We start from the raw sequence: 19649 nt of genomic DNA on the forward strand, positions 1-19649 counted from the left end.
CGCTTGAAGCAACTCGGAGTCACAGGGCGGCGCGCAGCTCTTCAGTGTCCGCCGCATTAAAGGAAAACTCCACCGTTTTTTGAAATATGGCTTATTCACATTCTTTCCTACATTTAGATATGTGTGCAAATGCATTTTTGTCTCAGTGCATGCATTGTTTTAGTTTGACACAGGGTCGGCGCTAGCTTAGCTTAGCACAATGAATGGATTCCTTTGTTGCCAGCTAGCATGTCCTGAGTAAAAGTGATTAAAAAAAATAAACAAACCCACGTAATTACTTCTTGTGGCCTGCATTTTCACAACGAGTACAGATAGCGACGCAGATTAACACTAGGCGATTTCCTAGGCAGATATTGACTTGGGACTATATTAGGGGGAAGCACAGGCGAAGCACTGCTGCTAAGGCGAATCACTGCTACTTGGGCGCAGAGACGTCACGCAACACATGAAATCCCACGACTTCCGTAAACATACCGGCTTGAATAGTAGCTACCTGACTATTTTCCTTACAGTACATGACTGGCGATGAACATGGCTGATTTTGTGAGAGACGAAGAGGGTGACTTCTCAGACAGTCAAGACCCAGAGACTGTGCTGTGCTGAGGCGAGTGGGGCCGATGGCCAGGCTCAAAGCGTCAGATAAGATGAGCGTGCCCGCAGTTGTGTCACAGCTAACGTTACTGAGGATTTCACGGCACTGACCCTGATCCATCCTGCAGTACTCGTTTTTTTCCGGTGTGATAAGGTGAACTGGAAAAAACGCGCCACGCCGAATGGACCAAATGGATATGGGGTAAGTTATAACGATAACAGGTTATTCATGCTAAACAGGTAGAATTCAACATGACGTTCGTAGTCTAGATAAAGCTTCTCAGCATCGATCTTACAACAGAATAAAGACACAGATAAACATAAGGAAGAGAGTAATAAAAGAACTTACTTTGTTCTGCCTGCACTTTGAAAATAGATGGGACGGCCGTATCTTTCAGACGTAGTAACTTTACCGTCTTTCTGGGGACATATTCCATTTTTTTCAAGGGTAACGTTAGTCCTCTGGTGCAAAATGCTCTTCGCAAACAAAACTGTTTTATTTTGTCGAGTGGCATTGATGTAGGCTACAGATCTTCAGAGCAGCTAGCCATTTATTTCTCAGTTTCTGTGAAACATTACATTCGTGTAGTTCTTTGCTTGTTCTCACAACCTTTTGCTATGCAGGTAATTACCATGTTTGCTGTAACTTCTCAAAATAAATACTCCTAAAGCGAAGACACTTGTTGCAGGTCGCGCCGCTATGTTCTTCTTCTGTTTTTTTTTTACGCGCTGAACACCGGTATGTTTATGGAAGTCGTGGGATTTCATGTGTTGCGTGACGTCTCTGCGCCCAAGTAGCAGTGATTCGCCTTAGCAGCAGTGCTTCGCCTGTGCTTCCCCCTAATATAGTCCCAAGTCAATATCTGCCTAGGAAATCGCCTAGTGTTAATCTGCGTCACTATTTGTACTCGTTGTGAAAACGCAGGCCACAAGAAGTAATTACGTGGGTTTGTTTATTTTTTTTTAATCACTTTTACTCAGGACATGCTAGCTGGCAACAAAGGAATCCATTAATTGTGCTAAGCTAAGCTAGCGCCGACCCTGCCAAACTAAAACAATGCATGCACTGAGACAAAAATGCATTTGCACACATATCTAAATGTAGGAAAGAATGTGAATAAGCCGTATTTCAAAAAACGGTGGAGTTTTCCTTTAAAGTTAAAAGCACCCAGGAAAGAGAAAGACATACTGACTGTCACGTGTATTATACAGTATCTATGCAATAGTTTATTAAGCCTTTTCTTTTAACAGTTTTAAATTTCAGTTAGGCTACTGTGCAGGTGAAGAACAATTATAGTGCGCCGACTCTAGTGTTGTGATCTAACAGACACTCAGTAGAAAGTGATTAAGTTACAGCAATAAAAGTCTAGCAAGATAGAAAAACTATCATAGACATTTATCTACGGATCAATTATAATAATAACATTGAATCATGTTGAAAGAGTTTCATCATGTTAACTGTTGTAATGCGACGCGCTGTTTGAACACCGAATAGAGAATGACTGACAGCCGCAGTGGAGGGAAAAGCTTAGGTTAAAGTCCCCGTGAACCGGAAGTTGCAAACGATTTTTCTCCCGTGCTGTGACGTATTTCCAAGTGAAACGGAATATTGAACAGAGGGCAGGGTTTTACTCCAGCGCTCCTCCTCTCCATCTGTCGCTCATAGCAAACTAACGGTTTGAGGGGAGTGGTTAAGCGTTTCCCCACCCAAACTGTGAAACCTACGTCATCAACCGTTCCAGACCGGAAGTAACTTTTCAGATTTTGATTAAAGATTACCAAGGTAAAAAATTTTTTTAATATATATTTACTTGCACGGATTAATTGTTCACCACAAGACTAGTAATATGCGCTAACAAAGTAAATAGGTTCAATTTTGATTTCACGGGGACTTTAACTTGAATTTAATGACTTAAATACACATTTATATCTCACATTATACTATAGTATGGCTTCATAAAGTATATACGATTAACGTAGGTCACCTATTTTAGTTTCAAAACGGCGAATTTGCCGAAAGGTGAATGATTTTCGTGTATGCTGCATATTGATAGCGGTTTCCTGATGCCCGCAAATTAGTTCAAACTCATGGAATCAAGAGTGCGCATGCGAGACAGAAGATAATGTGCTCCAAACCGTCCGTGTTGCGCGCGCGAGACAGGGTAGAGCGGCGAGGGAGAGAGACTGCTTGTGTGCCTCATGAAGCGCATGTAAGAAGCGCATGTTGCATGTAAACAATCCCCGTGACGTAATCAGACCAAGTAATCGATAATGACATTCGTTGACAACGATTTTCATAATCGATTATAATCGATTTTATCGATTAGTTGTTGCAGCCCTTTAATGTATGTTTTAATAAATCTGCCAATAAAACATGTTATTACAGCCCTGTCTAAATGTTTACATTTCAACAATGAATTAGAGTAGAACGTATCATTAAATAGTTAAAGGGCCATGAACTGGCTTTTTAAATGTTATTATATTGTTGTCTGAGGTCAACTTATAACGTTCGCTTGGTTTTTGCATTCAAAAACATCAAAATGAACAAGTAATAGGCTATTTTGTACCCTGGTTGTGAGCCTACCTAAAAAACAGTCAGTTTTTATGGGCGTGTCGCACTGAAGACTTGGAAGTAAACACCCACTGCTGCGAGTGGAGAACAGTTTTGCATATTATAATGAGTTTCACTCACCCGTCGGTGTACATGGGGGAAAACGTCCTATGTTGTCAAATGGCAACCGGATTCGCCCATACATGTTCAACCCAGTCTGTGTGTTGCACAATATTCCTGTCAGATCCAATATAGACGGCACAGCACCGTTCTTTACTCTTAATCGGTCTGCAAATCCAGTCTTGTTGACAAAACAATCCTCAGTGAAATGAAGCGAACAGACGACGATGTTTTACCTCATCAGCTGGAACGTCATTAAAAATAAAGTTTATCCATGCAGTCCTATTGGAATCCACAGGAAGCTTATGCAGCGACTGTCTTGCACAACCAGGCACTGCACAATATTCTGTATTGCTCCGTACCCAGACAGCAAAAATCATGCGGGCCAGATCTGGCCCAGAACCTTCAGAAGTTCTGGGCCAGATCTGTAAAACGGACCCGGGCCGGTGTCCTTTAGCACAACGGGCCAATGCCGGTGTGGATCCGGTTTTCACATCTGGGCCGGCACTGGCCCAGCTCCAGAACAGATGAGAATTATTTTAGTTATTTGGCCCAAAGGTGGGCCAGATCTGGACCAGTTCCATACTGGATCCGGGCCAGATCTGGACAGGCACTGGGCCATCTCCATTTATTAGTTCTGGCCCGGAATCACACCACCTCTGGCATCTGTCATAACCTTGATCTATACCACAAACCATATACAAAAATACAGATTTTTTTCAGTTAAAGGGGCAGTTTAGTTTGTTTTAGATGTTGTGCATGATTCAGCTTGTACTATGGGTCCTAGTAATAGATATCAGTGAAGGTATACCATTTCTGTCTGAGAAGTGTAACAAATAATGACTTGTATATTTTCAAAGTACACTAAAGCTGATGATTCACAGAGCAACTTTTAGAGCAATTGTACTGGGCAATGTTGTCGTCAATTGTAATGAGTAAATATTACTACCGTAATCCCCTTCCCCCACCATCTTACGATTTCTTGTTTTACTTGCTTTTTTTTTTTCCTAGCATTTTAAACCCGATTACTTTTCTTTCTTGGAGCACAAAGCATGGATAGTCAAAGCTGTTACACAGACTGTTTCTATTTGTCCTGCATAGAATTTCAACAAAGAAAGTGATAGAACAGATGAGTGACACATTTAAAATTTTATTTAAAATACACATTTTAAAATTTTATTTTAAAATGTCTAAAATAAAAAAGACAGGACAGAAACTTAAAACAAAGTAGATAATTGCCAAACTAAAAATCAGTCTAATAAACACATTTCTACAGATAATTTCTGTCTTGAACAACTGTTGGAACAACCGTCACATAACGTCCAACAAACCATCATGGAAGAGTGTGGGATGGCTGATGCGTTCATTCCTGCAAAGTATAAAAAGAGTGTAAGAACTCAATTGATAATGGCAATCACAAATTACATGAAAATCCACTGAGATTGGTAATATTAAAGGGGACTAGGCTGGAAGATTTGACCTAAAATCAAAATCCAGATTAAGAGAACATTTTACCACAATTACAACTAATGAATGATTATCTTGTACCGCAAACATGCTTAACTTGTAGTTGGGGTGTTTTTTGTAGTTAAAGGACAACTCCGGCGCAAAATGAACCTTTGGTCTAATTACACATTGCTACCTAGTCAACCGTTATCTGAGATTTGTTTTCATGATTGCCGAATGTAAATAGTTTTATCTCTAAAAACAGTTTAGCCTATAACGCTAGTATAATGCTAGTATATAGGGCATAGAGTAATGACAAGTAAAAATCGCTTGTTATTACCACTAACAAGGCTCAAAATAGCCCCACACTAACACGACAGCATAACAAGGGTGCCTACATTCAAACCGAAGCATTGAGAACTTTGTCAGTGTCCATACAGTTTAATAAGAAGATATTTTATACACACAGTCAACTTCGTGAATACAGGAAGAAGCCATCTTTGAAAATTAGTCTCTACCAGTCGATCTAAGAACGCCGATCCATGTCCACCGGTGAGATGTGAATAAGGTGATAATGTGAGCGCGAACAGTTGGCTACGTGTACATATTGAAGAGAAGAAAACGGTTCGTGTTTGTGTTTCTTCCGAAAACAACGGACCATATAAGATTCTGCACAGTTCAGCGCACTTGGATCGGCGTTCTTAGATCGACTGGTAGAGACTAATTTTCAAAGATGGCTTCTTCCTGTATTCGCGAAGTTGACTGTGTGTATAAAATATCTTCTTATTAAACTCTATGGACACTGACAAAGTTCTCAATGCTTCGGTTTGAATGTAGGGACCTTTGTTATGCTGTCGTGTTGGTGTGGGGCTATTTTGAGCCTTGTTAGTGGTAATAACAAGCAATTTTTACTTGTCATTACTCTATGCCCTATATACTAGCATTATACTAGCACTATAGGCTAAACTGTTTTCAGAGATAAAACTATTTACATTCGGCAATCATGAAAACAAATCTCAGATAACAGTTGACTAGGTAGCAATGTGTAATTAGACCAAAGGTTCATTTTGCGCCGGAGTTGTCCTTTAAATCTGTATCTGTATTGCATTTTCAAACTTCAAACAAAAATCATTAAAATTAACAAGTTAATAGATGTTTTCTCTGGAAGTATGTTGGTTTGAGGTGAAAAAAGTTCACCTCAGTTGGTTTAGTTTGTCATTTGCTAAGTGATCGTAATAAATAAACACATAGGCTTACACAATCCCTTTCTTCCTATAGATGCATCCTACAGAATATTTCTATCGTTCCCAGGACAGCCCTGAAAAAATATGTCACTGTTCCTACATACGTACTACGTAGCTGCAATGCTATTAACAACAATTTGCAAAGTTAAACACAAAACAAATGTTTCTACAAAAGACTAGCACAATGATTTATCTACAATTTACCATGGTTAATGCATCTCTGGCCATGGCACGTTCTTTGCGGCCACCTCCGCGGTCAGAGGCCGGGTTGAACCAGCGGATGGCGTGCTGGTTAATCTCGTTGTCCGATGCGCTGCTAGCAACTTGGTTCTTCCGTACAGCCTCTGTTAAGAGAGAAAGTCAATTGGTTGATGGGTACAAATTCTGAAAATTACCTCTAAGTCAAGCCAATAACCCACTGTTTTGAGAAAAGCTTTAGATGTTGCCCATGTTTACTATTGTTGGTGTGGCAGAATACCTAATTTTGTGTAGACTTTCATTTAGTAACTCAAAACAAATGAATAACTAATCACAACTAGATTGTATTGGATCATCCTTAAATCAACCTTTTCAAGAGGAAGTGATTATGTGAGTAACCAGTTCTGTCATGACTGCAATCTATTTCAGCACTGCTATCAAAGTATTTTTTTTGGCTTTAAAGTTGCATCCCTTATTATGCATTATTAGTAGTGTAAAACTAGTAAAATAAAAATTCTTACTAGTAACATTTGGAATAAATACTAGTATCTAATAAATATGTACTAGTATCTAATGAATAAGTACTAATATCTAATGAACAAGTACTAGTATCTATTTAATAGGTACTAGTATCTAAAAAATAAGTACTAGTACCTAATGAATAACTACTAGTATCTAATGTATATGTACTAGTCACAATTGGAATACATACTAGTCAGAACTGAATAGTTGATATCTGAATGACAGATCCCCATGGAAGTCAATGGCAACAAAAGTCACAATATTTAGTCACAAAAGAATAGTCAGTCACTATCGCAATAAGTACTAGTACCTAATGAATAAGTACTAGTATCTAATAAAAAAGAACTAGTATCTAAGTACTAGTATCTTTAAAAAGGTTCTAGTACCTAAAGAATCAACACTAGTATCTAAAGAATGAACACTAGTATCTAAAGAATTACACTAGTAGCTATTGAATAAGTACTAGTACTTAATGAAATAGATACTAATATCTAAAAAATAAGTACTAGTAGCATGAAAATAGAGATTAGTAGGTTAAAATGATTAAATGTTAAGTGGCTTGCCATAACCCAAATAAATATCCAAATGAATCAGGCACTGCTCAACCATAATACCACGGCGGGATTTCATACAAAGTCAACGAAAAGAAATGGAGAGATGCGTTTTCCCGCCCATAGACCTTATATTTGTCATAATTTGACAGTGAACTTAGTAAACAATTAATTTACACCTATGAATTAACGTTAACTTATAATTAATGTCAGATAAAAATTCTAATTTCTTCTAGCTTTGATTTTTAATACTTTACCTATCATAACTTCATAATGTTGTGCTTTATCATAGCAGGATAAGGATTTAAAAAAAAAAAAAGTCGGAAAAAAATACTTTAGTTAACTTACCCTATTAATCCGGGGCTCTCGCAGCCAGGGGTGAAGAAAATATCTAAAAAGGAAGACAGGTGCTGTTAATTAACGTTAGTGCTGTTCAAAACTACGTGTACAACATCATTGTAAGTTAACTAACGTTAAACAGCATTAATGTTTAAGCTAGCTACACACAAACTAGTTGTTTATTAATGCTAGCTTAGCTATCAGTTCATTCAGCTAACCCAGCTAAAAAGAGTACGTTACGTTAGCCAATCTTCTTCAATAGCCATCGTAAGAAGTTAAAACCCGGTCAAAACTTTCCGAAATGTTGATAACAAACATTACACCGCTATTAAAAACAAGCACACTAAACTGTTTGACTGTTTGATATCGTTCAACTTACCGTTATAAACTTTCCACGGAGCTTGCAGTCCGAAGATCCAAATGACCAACAGTTCACGCGCTCGTTCCAACGGCCCCGGGCCAGAACAACAACGATTCCGCCGACTGACTTCTGATCTGGAATGAACCGGTTAAAAAAAAAAAAAAAGGAAACAATTCGCGCGCTCGTTCCGACGAGTCCGGGCCAGAACTATTATGATTCCGCCGACTGATGGATGTTCACGCCTACTCCCGATGTACACAGACTACATGCAGGCCGTATCTGGAATGGGGCAGTAAAACGGGGGTGACTGTTACACGGATCTGCCGGTTTGGAGGCGGATCCGGCCCAGAGTCAGCTGCTATCTGGGTAGCGATCCAGTTTGTCATCACGAGGTAAGCATGTACATGTTGATACTTATGTGTGTAATGCGCGAATCGGTGGGCGGGGCTAAACCTGCCGTGGTGAAACAGGCGTTGATCATCTTCTGTGGGGGTGGTGTTTTATCCTCTTTGTCGTCATAGTTCCCCACTTTTAAAAACGAGTCGTTTTTTAGAGGCTGTGTCAATAAAAGCTTTTATTGGACTAACAAGGACGTTTTCAGTTCTGAAACTTACAGGATATTCTTATAATATGATGACCTCTTACATGTCAAAAGCTCAAGGAAAATTTGATTTCTCAGTTCATCACCCCTTTAATATAGAACTGCCTTATGTGCAGTTTAAATGTTTAAATTAATTCTACAATTCCATTTGCACTTGAGTGTTGATTATTAAATAAATGTAATTGATTATTAAACTATTGTTGTTGTAGCTTTTTGGCCAATGAAAACTTTCATTTTGGTGTTTCTGTAAACAAAAACAAAAAAAGTAGGCATGTCCCGATCCGATCAATTGATCGGAAATCGGGTCCGATCACGTGGTTTCAAGTAATGCATCACGTGAGGCATAAAACAAATATATGGCCTATAGGCTATGGTGTAATAATATGTAAATAATAATGGTGTTACATGTTAGACCAGAGGTCAAATGGAGTGGAAATGTCCGCATTTTACAGCGCCTTCAAACAAAACCAAAAAATACATACATACAAGTCTGCAGAAAGCCAGACTTGTATCAGACTGCTGGTTGTCAGAACAGTCGTGACTCGTGTAGTTATGATCCTTTTTCACCAACAGAGGGGATGTGCGAGCTACAGTGATTACTTGGTTGAGCTCCTTTACTTTACAGTTTTTCTCAATCGATTTGGTACATTTCTCCAAACTCAGGTCACTGCTCTCAAAACATTTAACACAGTGATCTGTACACTTCGTAATGGTCCTAAACAGATAGTAAATTCTCCTTCATTTCATACAAATTACAAATTAAAAGCATAATTTTCTCAAAACACTGTGCACAAAATTCCCTAATGATATCACAGCAGTTCATACACCCAACCGAATCTTTAATATATCAGGAAAAACTTTTGCAACTTTTTCATTGGTCTTCACAAAGGTCACAAACATTTTTGTATCATTTTCAAAACTCAACAAACAAAACTCTATGAATTGTAAAATAGTCAGTTTATGTCCTCAATTAACCCCGAATTGATATCTGACGAGTTAATAATCCCCTCAACACAGAAAAAGCCAATTTCCCAATTGTTCACACAGCTGTCTTAATTATAACAACTACAAAAGGGGAAGAGAAGAAGAACAAACATGAATGATGAGAAAATACAATAAAAAGAAGGGAATGAGCAGTGGAAAAGGAAGAGGTGTAAGAGCGAGAGGTGGTGGACAAGGTAGAGGGAAAAGAAGAGGAAGAGGAGATGGAGAAGGAGCTGAGGATGTAGGAGAAAGAAGAGCTGAGGATGTAGGAGAAAGAAAAAGAAGAGCTGAGGATGTCGGAGAAAGAAGAGCTGAGGATGTAGGAGAAAGAAAAAGAAGAGCTGAGGATGTCGGAGAAAGAAGAGCTGAGGATGTAGGAGAAAGAAGAGCTGAGGATGTATGAGAAAGAAGAGCTGAGGATGTATGAGAAAGAAAAAGAAGAGCTGAGGATGTCGGAGAAAGAAGAGCTGAGGATGTATGAGAAAGAAAAAGAAGAGCTGAGGATGTCGGAGAAAGAAGAGCTGAGGATGTCGGAGAAAGAAGAGCTGAGGATGTAGGAGAAAGAAGAGCTGAGGATGTATGAGAAAGAAAAAGAAGAGCTGAGGATGTCGGAGAAAGAAGAGCTGAGGATGTAGGAGAAAGAAAAGCTGAGGATGTAGGAGAAAGAAAAAGAAGAGCTGAGGATGTCGGAGAAAGAAGAGCTGAGGATGTAGGAGAAAGAAAAGCTGAGGATGTAGGAGAAAGAAAAAGAAGAGCTGAGGATGTCGTAGAAAGAGAAAGAAGGGCTGAGGATGTAGGAAGAGGAGAAGAGGGAGAAATGTGATCGGCGACATGTGCGGCGGCAACATCACTCTCTGTGCCACAATTTCTACAACTGGTGTTATGGCACACAATGCTCTCTTTTGACCATTCAACACAGCAAGGCTCCTACATTTTTACAGTTTTTCTCAATCGATTTGGTACATTTCTCCAAACTCAGGTCACTGCTCTCAAAACATTTAACACAGTGATCTGTACACTTCGTAATGGTCCTAAACAGATAGTAAATTCTCCTTCATTTCATACAAATTACAAATCAAAAGCATAATTTTCTCAAAACACTGTGCACAAAATTCCCTAATGTTATCACAGCAGTTCATACACCCAACCGAATCTTTAATACATCAGGAAAAACTTTTGCAACTTTTTCATTGGTCTTCACAAAGATCACAAACATTTTTGTACCATTTTCAAAACTCAACAAACAAAACTCTATGAATTGTAAAATAGTCAGTTGCACACCTTATGTCCTCAATTAACCCCGAAATGATATCTGAAGAGTTAATAATCCCCTCAACACAGAAAAAGCCAATTTCCCAATTGTTCACACAGCTGTCTTAATTATAACAACTACAAAAGGGGAAGAGAAGAAGAACAAACATGAATGATGAGAAAATACAATAAAAAGAAGGGAATGAGCAGTGGAAAAGGAAGAGGTGTAAGAGCGAGAGGTGGTGGACAAGGTAGAGGGAAAAGAAGAGGAAGAGGAGATGGAGAAGGAGTTGAGGATGTAGGAGAAAGAAGAGCTGAGGATGTATGAGAAAGAAAAAGAAGAGCTGAGGATGTCGGAGAAAGAAGAGCTGAGGATGTAGGAGAAAGAAGAGCTGAGGATGTATGAGAAAGAAGAGCTGAGGATGTATGAGAAAGAAAAAGAAGAGCTGAGGATGTCGGAGAAAGAAGAGCTGAGGATGTAGGAGAAAGAAAAGCTGAGGATGTAGGAGAAAGAAAAAGAAGAGCTGAGGATGTCGGAGAAAGAAGAGCTGAGGATGTAGGAGAAAGAAAAAGAAGAGCTGAGGATGTAGGAGAAAGAAAAAGAAGAGCTGAGGATGTCGGAGAAAGAGAAAGAAGGGCTGAGGATGTAGGAAGAGGAGAAGAGGGAGAAATGTGATCGGCGACATGTGCGGAGGCAACATCACTCTCTGTGCCACAATTTCTACAACTGGTGTTATGGCACACAATGCTCTCTTTTGACCATTCAACACAGCAAGGCTCCTACATTTTTAAAATCTCCTTAATGAAATCCTCTTTCCGCAGGGTGATCAGGAGCAAATGGTGTGGTGTGAATCAAATTGAGGAAATCTTACCAACAAGAATACAACTAAGTCTTCTTCAAGTGATGGAAGAGGCCTGTGGAGATATTGGGGCACAAACGTGTCTAGGATAGCTACTGCATTCAAGGCTTTTTTTCCTGCGATGCATGACTCGCAGGAAAAAAAAAAACATTTGCTGTGATGTTGATGAAATTCTCTGGCCAGATGTAATTGAGAGGCATGATAAATAAATTGATTCAATGAATGCATTTTTTTAAACCTATGTATTTCTTTGCATAATTTATTTTATTTATTTATTTATTTGTGGGGTGACAACTCATTGTAATACATATGGACTCATCATTAAAGAACTTAATGAAAAACATGTATTTCCATTTATTTCTTTGTGTATCTTCAGCTGAATTTGTTATCAAATCAACAGAGAACACACTTTTAGTTTTGATGTTAATATTGATTTTTAATAAATGCATTACTAGAATAAAATGCTGTGTTTCATTGTGCAGCGAATACTTAGCTGTTTCGCCAACATAAGAGTGTGTTTAGTTTGCTGTGCTAACTGTTTTGAGAGCAGTTACCTGAGTTTGGAGAAATGTACCAAATCGATTGAGAAAAACTGTAAAATCTCCTTAATGAAATCCTCTTTCCGCAGGGTGATCAGGAGCAAATGTTGTGGTGTGAATCAAATTGAGGAAATCTTACCAACAAGAATACAACTAAGTCTTCTTCAAGTGATGGAAGAGGCCTGTGGAGATATTGGGGCACAAACCCAAGACAACTCATTGTAATACACATGGACTCATCATTAAAGAACTTAATGAAAAACATGTATTTCCATTTATTTCTTTGTGTATCTTCAGCTGAATTTGTTATCAAATTGTAGATTTAAAATCTTCGTTTCCCCTTGTTATTTAATTTAATGAAAAGACACCAGTCATTCTGCCAATATATGTTATTTATTTTACCAATTTATATAAGACATAAGGGAGAGAGAGTAGAATGGACCAGCAAAGATCGTCCTTGTGCTTCTCTGTATTTTCTCCCCTCTCTGTCCAAACAAAGAACTTACACAGTATATAGCTGTTCCAGAAACATCTGCTCTCAATCAATCACCGAAATGTATATTCTGCTCCACGGAAAGAAACATAATACACTCAACTTCCCCCCAAGTCCCCCAAACTCTAAAAGTCTTCCACATACAGAATTCAGAAAAGTTTGATTCATAAAAATGTAGATTATAAATGATTATGAATATATATGAAAAGTATAAAAAATGTATATGAAAAGTGTAAATCACATGCATAATACTAATGATTATAATTGTTAATAAAAACAATAAAAAAACTAAAAACAACATTAAAATGATGAGATTGTGAATCTTCAGTCCCTCCTCTGGAACTACGGCCGTCAGTTCCACACCATCATCTCCAGGTGGCCAACCTATTGAAGTGATAGTGGTGAGGAGAAATAGTAGACCAAGACATAGACATAGAAGACAAAAGAATTGAAACAGGAAAGAAAACAAATAACAAACAAAAACCCAACCCATGTTATGTCCCCGCATACTATGTGTTATTTAACATCTATGTGTATGCTTTTAAAATGAACCCCAATCATCTAAGAAAAGAAAAACTAAAAAAAGTCTTCTGCCCGTGCCTGGACTCATTAATTAATTAACTCGTTAATTAATTAACTCCTCCAGTTCCGAGCCAAAATAAGAAATTAAAATAAACGTTGATGTTAAAAGGGTCCTATCCCTTGGGGTTGTAAATCAGTAAGCGGGTGTTCATTGTTTGTGAGGTTGTGTTTTGTAAGTAGTGTAGTGTATAAAATCTCCTATCTCACTCCGAATTTTCCATTCTCGGTTCTATCCATTTTGTTAGTAATAACCAATCTAAAAGGTTTGGTACTTCTCTTTCTTATCACATATATGATAAGTTTTATTACTAACAGAAACACAAAAACTCCTACCATAGTCAAAACTATCCATTCCAACCATGTTAAATTCCCTGGAATTCGAGCTAATTTCCTCTCAGACATCAATTTAGCTACTCCATTCGCTACGATAACATGACCCATTGCTTGAATTCCCTCCTCTTGAGCTGCCTTAACGCTTGCTTTAACTCTCTTAACCATTTCAAAGAGTTCATAATTCCTCTCTTCCACCAAATCATTATTCCACCACTGTGGATCTAACTGCAACAATTGTACATGTGGAACATGAATTCCACCCAATTGAAGAGGATAGAGAATCTCAACGCAAAATGGATCAGAAGGAATTGGACATAGCTTTCCTCCGTATATCATATTTTCATTTATTCCGTCATGTAATATACACCACTGTGCTTCTGACACCTGCCATGCACCTGTGGCTTGATCTAAAGGAACTACTTCCCAAACTGCAGATCCATTAAGAGACAGACTAAACATTGTAGAACATGAGCAAATTACCCACTCATGTTCCTCAACACAACAGTCTGTAGTAGAAATCATTGGTGTTTCACCTTCAGCCCAATATCCATTCCTTCCCAATCTAATTACTGAATTTCCTTGTCTAACCCCCATTGATTGGAATCGTCTAACTGTCATAATATTGCGTTTCCCATATTGAGGCCAGACCATAATCAAAGGTAATGTTCCAGAACCTGACAACAAATCTTCATTGATTGCAATTTTAACTAATGGAGCATGTTTAGCAGAAGTCAAATTAAGTTGTTTTCCGAAAACTAGTAACAAAGATTCCGCTATTCGCTCAGGAACTTTACCCATTCGAATAACCTGAATATCCTCTACCATTTGATCCTTCAAATTCTGAGCCAAAAATAAACACGCTGCACGATGTGTCTCAAAATTAGACGATTTCACTAATGCATCTGCCAATTCCCTCGCTGCGTCATTAAGATGCTGACCCGCTGCTATAATATGTAGAGAACCTTGAAGAGTCTCAGTAAGTCCTTTGCCGGTCATTGTTCCCACCCACTGAGAGTACTCACTTAATTGGTTCAGCTGAGCAGTATTACTAATTGAATTGACAGAGCCAAATACCCCCGCTATGTCTCCCCATATACTTCGAGGTTTGCGATTTCGACTTCCAAGAGGATCCTTAGAGGTATAATATTTAATTTCTTTTTCCAACCAGCTCCTAATTTTTGTGAAATTTCCACAATAGGACTGATCATAAACAGTAAGAAGAGACATCAAGTTATAATTAATGCGTTGTCGCACCATATGAGCTTCGTTTATCAAGGTTTTGGTTTCCTTTGCTAACAATATACCATGAGCTGGTGCAATAGTTGTACTTGGGCATGTTTTAGCTTTGTTTGTCTTTCCTGCAGAAAGATAAAAACACCGTCCAATTTCCCCAGTTTCTAATTCAGTCTCACAATATTCATTCGCATCTTCCGAATGCCAAACTCGTATGTAATTTCCCTTGAATCTAGTTGTCCTGGAGGTAGCATCCCATAGAAACCCCTCGCATGGTAACACTATGGGATAGATACAGCCTAGGGCTAATGAATCCCATATTGTAAGCATGTGGGTACGATTCAAAATGAAATTAATTTCCACATCAGTAGATGTTATGAGGTTTAACCCCACAATTTCACATTGTTCTTTTGAACAAATTTTTCGTCTTTGAGCACTACCGGTATACCCCCCATCTTTCACCGGCCAAATTACTCTGCTTTTGTAACATTGGTGGTGAAAGTTACATCCACCGTAGATGCCCACTCGATATTTAGCAAGGTCTTTATCATTACGTGGCACCCAATCCCATAATCCCCATCTGGAAATAAAGGGTAGAGTAAAACGTTGGCCAGATTTCAGGGTTGCATTCCGAGTAATATCTTGAACTCGAGGAGTCCATAAAGCTTGGCTTCCTTGGTAAATGCCAAGTAAAATTAAAAACAAGCATACCATTGTCGTTGTGTATCGAGAATAACTTGCGACCATCTCTAATCAATGTCAATGGAATTGATTCCTGAAATGGAAGCAGAAAAATAATTAATCATCACTCCTTTTTCCCAAAGTTAATGAGTGAACAGTGCTCAATCTCAGGTCCTAAGCCTTCATCATTTTGTTCATTCACTAAGCAAGGTTTAACTTGTGACCAATGATACCATCTATCTGTTCCTACACCCTTCCCTTTTAGGCAGACACTTGTATCTGTTGTTAAGAGTACCTCATATGGCCCCTCCCACCTAGGTTCTAAACCTTTCCTGGGAATACGTTTGACCATAACAAAACTGCCTAACTCAGGAATGTGTGGAATGTCAGTAGTGGTATGTTTTTCATCCCATTGCTGTTGAGCTTCTCGCACTTTCTTATTATTGTCTTTGATTGCTTTGTCCAGCATTGCAAGATAGCGTCGTAGCTTCTCTTGGAACAAAGTAGAGTCTCCTCCTGTTCCCGCAGGCGGCGGAGCATCAGGAGGCAGAACCATTGCTCTTCCAGTCATCAGTTCAAAAGGAGTCAGTCCCGTCACTCTGTTCGGGGTTGCTCTCAGATTCCACAAAATTGCGGGTAACAACTTATGCCATCCTTGGCCAGTTTGCAGAATGGCCTTGGTAAGAGCGGTTTTCAACGATCTGTTCATGCGTTCCACTAGGCCTGAAGACTCAGGTCTATATGGGATGTGAAACTTCTGTTTAATCCCCATCAATTTCATTGCTTCCTTCATCAGTTTTCCAGTGAAGTGAGTTCCATTGTCAGAATCAAGTTCATATGGAAGACCCCAGCGAGGAAAGACTTGTTCAACCATCACTCGTGCGGCTGCTTCAGCAGTGCAGGTTTTTGTTGGGAATGCTTCCACCCATCTAGTAAATCTGTCCATGATTACTAGAATGTATTGGTACCCTCCACTGGGTGACAAAGGTCCTGTGAAATCGATTTGGAGATGTGTCCATGGACCTGTTGGTCTGGGTGCATGTGACATCCGCACCTTTACAGATTTTCCAACATTTGCTTTCAGACAGATCAAGCATCTTCTACAGTAATCATCAATGTCTCTCATCATTCGTGGCCACCACCACGTCTCGCTGATTTGAGCTTTCATTGCTTTTGCTCCAGCATGTACTTTTCCATGATACAGCTGCATTAGTTCCCTTCTTGTTCCGATAGGCATCACCACTTGTCCTGTTGGAATTCTCCAGATACCTTGATCATCCTCTTTCGCTCCAGCTTTTATCCATTGTTCTTTCTCTTCATCTGTCTCAGTTTGATATGACAGAAGGCGGAGCTCAGGATTATCTTCGGTGTTTTCCTTTACCAAGGTAACAGGAGTAAGAGGAAGTAGTGCTGCTTCTCTGGCCGCTGCATCTGCTGCCGTGTTTCCTTGACTTTCTTTGGACTTGTCAGATTGATGTGATTTTACTTTGATCACGGCTGCTTCTCTGGGTAGGTGACATGCTGCAATCAAACGACGAATTATGGAAGCATGTTGTATTTCGCTCCCATTGCTGGTGATAAGTCCACGTTTTTTCCACAGGGCAAGGTAGTCATGGACCACTCCAAAAGCATAACGACTATCTGTGTAGATGTTGACTCGTTGTCCTTCCGATAATTCGAAAGCTTCTGCAAGTGCTATGAGCTCAGCTACTTGTGCTGAAAAATGCCCAGAAAGAGCTCCTTTCTTCACAACATTTCCATCAGCTTCCACTACAGCCCATCCAGTATGTCGTTTTCCATCAACATAGTAACTGGATCCATCGACCCATAACTCCTTGTCTGGATTTTCAAGAGGTGTTGGATTAACAGGACCAAGACTTTCTTCTTCTACTTGTTTTTCACACTCATGTGGTGTTCCCTCGTGTGGTTCGATCATCATCGTTGCAGGGTTAAGGGATGTGTCTCTGATGATTTCCACTCTCAAATCCTTGTTCAACAAAGTTGCTTCCCATTTTGCTCTCCTTGCATCAGTAATGGTCTTGGTGTTTGTGTTGTTCAGCAACGTCACTATACTGTGTGGAGTATGCAATATGATTGTTTGTGCTCCTATCAAATTTTCCACAGCATCCACTGCCCATGTGGCACCATCGAGAGCTTGTATACATCGTGGTTGACCAATCATTGTAACAGGAATCTTTGTGGAAAAGTATCCAACAGGTCTGTATCGATCACCTGGTTTTTGACACAGTACTGCTGAGTACGTCTCATCTCCCACCCTGGTCCACAAATGAAACGGCAATCGTCCATCAGGAAGTCCCAAGGCTGGGGCTGAAGTCAGTTTTTCTTTCATTGAAGTAAATGCTTCCTCAGCTTCCGGTGTCCAGTTTATCTGTTCCATTCCAGGCTTTCCTCCCTTGTACAAGTCAATGAGGGGACTGGTGATGCTGGCAAAATCAGGAATATACTGACGACAATAGTTGAAAAGTCCCATCACTTTCCTCATTCCTGTAACTGTTAGAGGTTTTGGAAGTTGCCGTAATGCCTCCACACGCTCTGTTGTCAGTCTCCTTCCCTCGACAGATATTTCTTGGCCCAAGTAGATAACCTTGGTTTTGGCCAGCTGTGCTTTGTCGGGGTTGACTTTGAATCCTCCTTTCTTAAGGGCTTGTAGGACAATATTCAGAGCAAATATGTGGCTGTTTTCATCTGGGCTTGCAATTAACAAGTCATCCACGTATTGGAGGCAAACACTTCCTGAACTCTCAATTTCAGCTTTTTGCTCCGTTAAGAACTGATCCAAAGTTCTGTGAAATACCACAGGAGAAATATTAAGTCCTTGTGGGAGTCTGTTCCAGACATACTGTTTTGCACCCACTGTGAAGGCAAGTTTCTCTTGGGATTTTTCGTCAATAGGTATAGACCAGAAAGCAGACAGTACATCTAGTACTGTGAAAATTTTAGCATCTCCTGGAATATCATTCAGAATGGTGGCAGGATTGGCCACAATAGGATGCGGTTTTGGTGTTACACTGTTGAGTCTTGTGTAATCAATGGTTAATCTCCATGAGTTATCCGATTTCTTGACAGGCCAGACAGGACTATTAGTGGTTGATGAAGTTTGTCTGATGATCCCTTCAGCTTCCAAGTCTGCCACTATCTCTTCCACGGCTCGTCTTGCTTCAGGTCGGATAGGGTATTGTTTATGAGGGGCATGTGTCGGCCCTTCAATAACAACAGGGTCAATGTTGGCTTTGCCACAATCAAATTTGTGTTTAGCCCAAACTTCTGGATGTAAACTGCACAGAAGACCCCACACACCGTCTTTGGTCCAGTCTCTGATGATTGGTTTTGCTGCACCAACTGAACTCAAATTACATGTGCGATCTTCGTGTGGTATTATCCCAGCTGTTGTAGCGATTTGACGACTGTCAGTGAAGATGACCATATTCAACAATGGAAGTATGTCCATGCCAATGAGGCTTCCTTGTGAATTCGGTCCCACCCAGAAAGATGTCCATACGACTTCATCTTCATGTATTTGTAGTGGAACTTGGATACTTTTATGAAATGTTGTGATACCTCCTCCAACTCCTTCAACTTCCATAGTTTCATCTGTTGTAGGTAGGTTCAGATCTGTTATTGAAATTGATGCTCCTGTGTCAACCAGGATATCACATGGGTGGCCCCCTATTAATGCATTGATGAAAAGGCGATTGTCTCTTTTCTTACTAATACAGGGGGCCGCTGATTCCTATTGCGGACGCATAATCCCCTCTATGAGTTGACGGACTTGTGCGTCCGTCCATGTCTTCCCTTGAGAGGTTTCATCATGATTTTTCGCAGTGACTTGTTTAAATGATGGACCTTGACCTTCTGCTCCACCACCTTTAGCCCAGCAGTCTTTTCTTGAGTGGCCACGCTTTCCACAGTTGCCGCAAACAACAATCTTATTCTTTGTATCCATGTTGTATTGAGCTGTCGCCACTCCTTTTCGATTTGTCTTGTTTCCTTCTTCCTTGTTTGATCTCATCGCCATCTCTAGACGGCCAGCCCATTGCATAATTTGGTCATATGTTTCGCCTGGATTGACTCCAAGTGATAACGCTTGTTGGTATTTAGAGCTAAAGCCATCCACAAGTGTGTCAGTGAATTGTACATCATCTCTGTCA

At 39.7% G+C, this 19649-nt stretch overlaps 1 protein-coding gene and 1 long non-coding RNA gene across 4 annotated transcripts; both read right to left on the minus strand.

Annotated features, from left to right (window-relative positions):
• Positions 1-4392: 4392 nt before the first annotated feature.
• Positions 4393-8271, minus strand: LOC120462141 (uncharacterized). 3 transcript variants are annotated; one of them, XR_016146456.1, is made up of 4 exons: positions 7942-8271; positions 7572-7633; positions 6157-6296; positions 4393-4631 (listed from the first exon to the last, which is right to left on the minus strand). It is a non-coding gene; the product is annotated as an uncharacterized LOC120462141 (long non-coding RNA). The 3 variants fall into 3 exon arrangements; XR_016146454.1 differs by having other exon boundaries at positions 7572-7614; positions 7942-8267; XR_016146455.1 differs by lacking the exon at positions 7942-8271 and adding an exon at positions 7803-7826 and having other exon boundaries at positions 7572-7614.
• A 4415-nt stretch (positions 8272-12686) lies between these two features.
• Positions 12687-16762, minus strand: LOC120467025 (uncharacterized). Its single transcript, XM_089119360.1, has one exon. The coding sequence runs from the start codon at positions 15544-15546 to the stop codon at positions 13432-13434; it is 2115 nt and encodes a 704-aa protein (XP_088975486.1). The 5' UTR covers positions 15547-16762; the 3' UTR covers positions 12687-13431.
• Between the last annotated feature and the right edge of the window lie 2887 nt (positions 16763-19649).

Source organism: Pimephales promelas, chromosome 14, assembly GCF_988280905.1.
Source record: "Pimephales promelas chromosome 14, fPimPro1.hap1.1, whole genome shotgun sequence".
NCBI classification, from domain to species: Eukaryota; Metazoa; Chordata; class Actinopteri; order Cypriniformes; family Leuciscidae; genus Pimephales; species Pimephales promelas.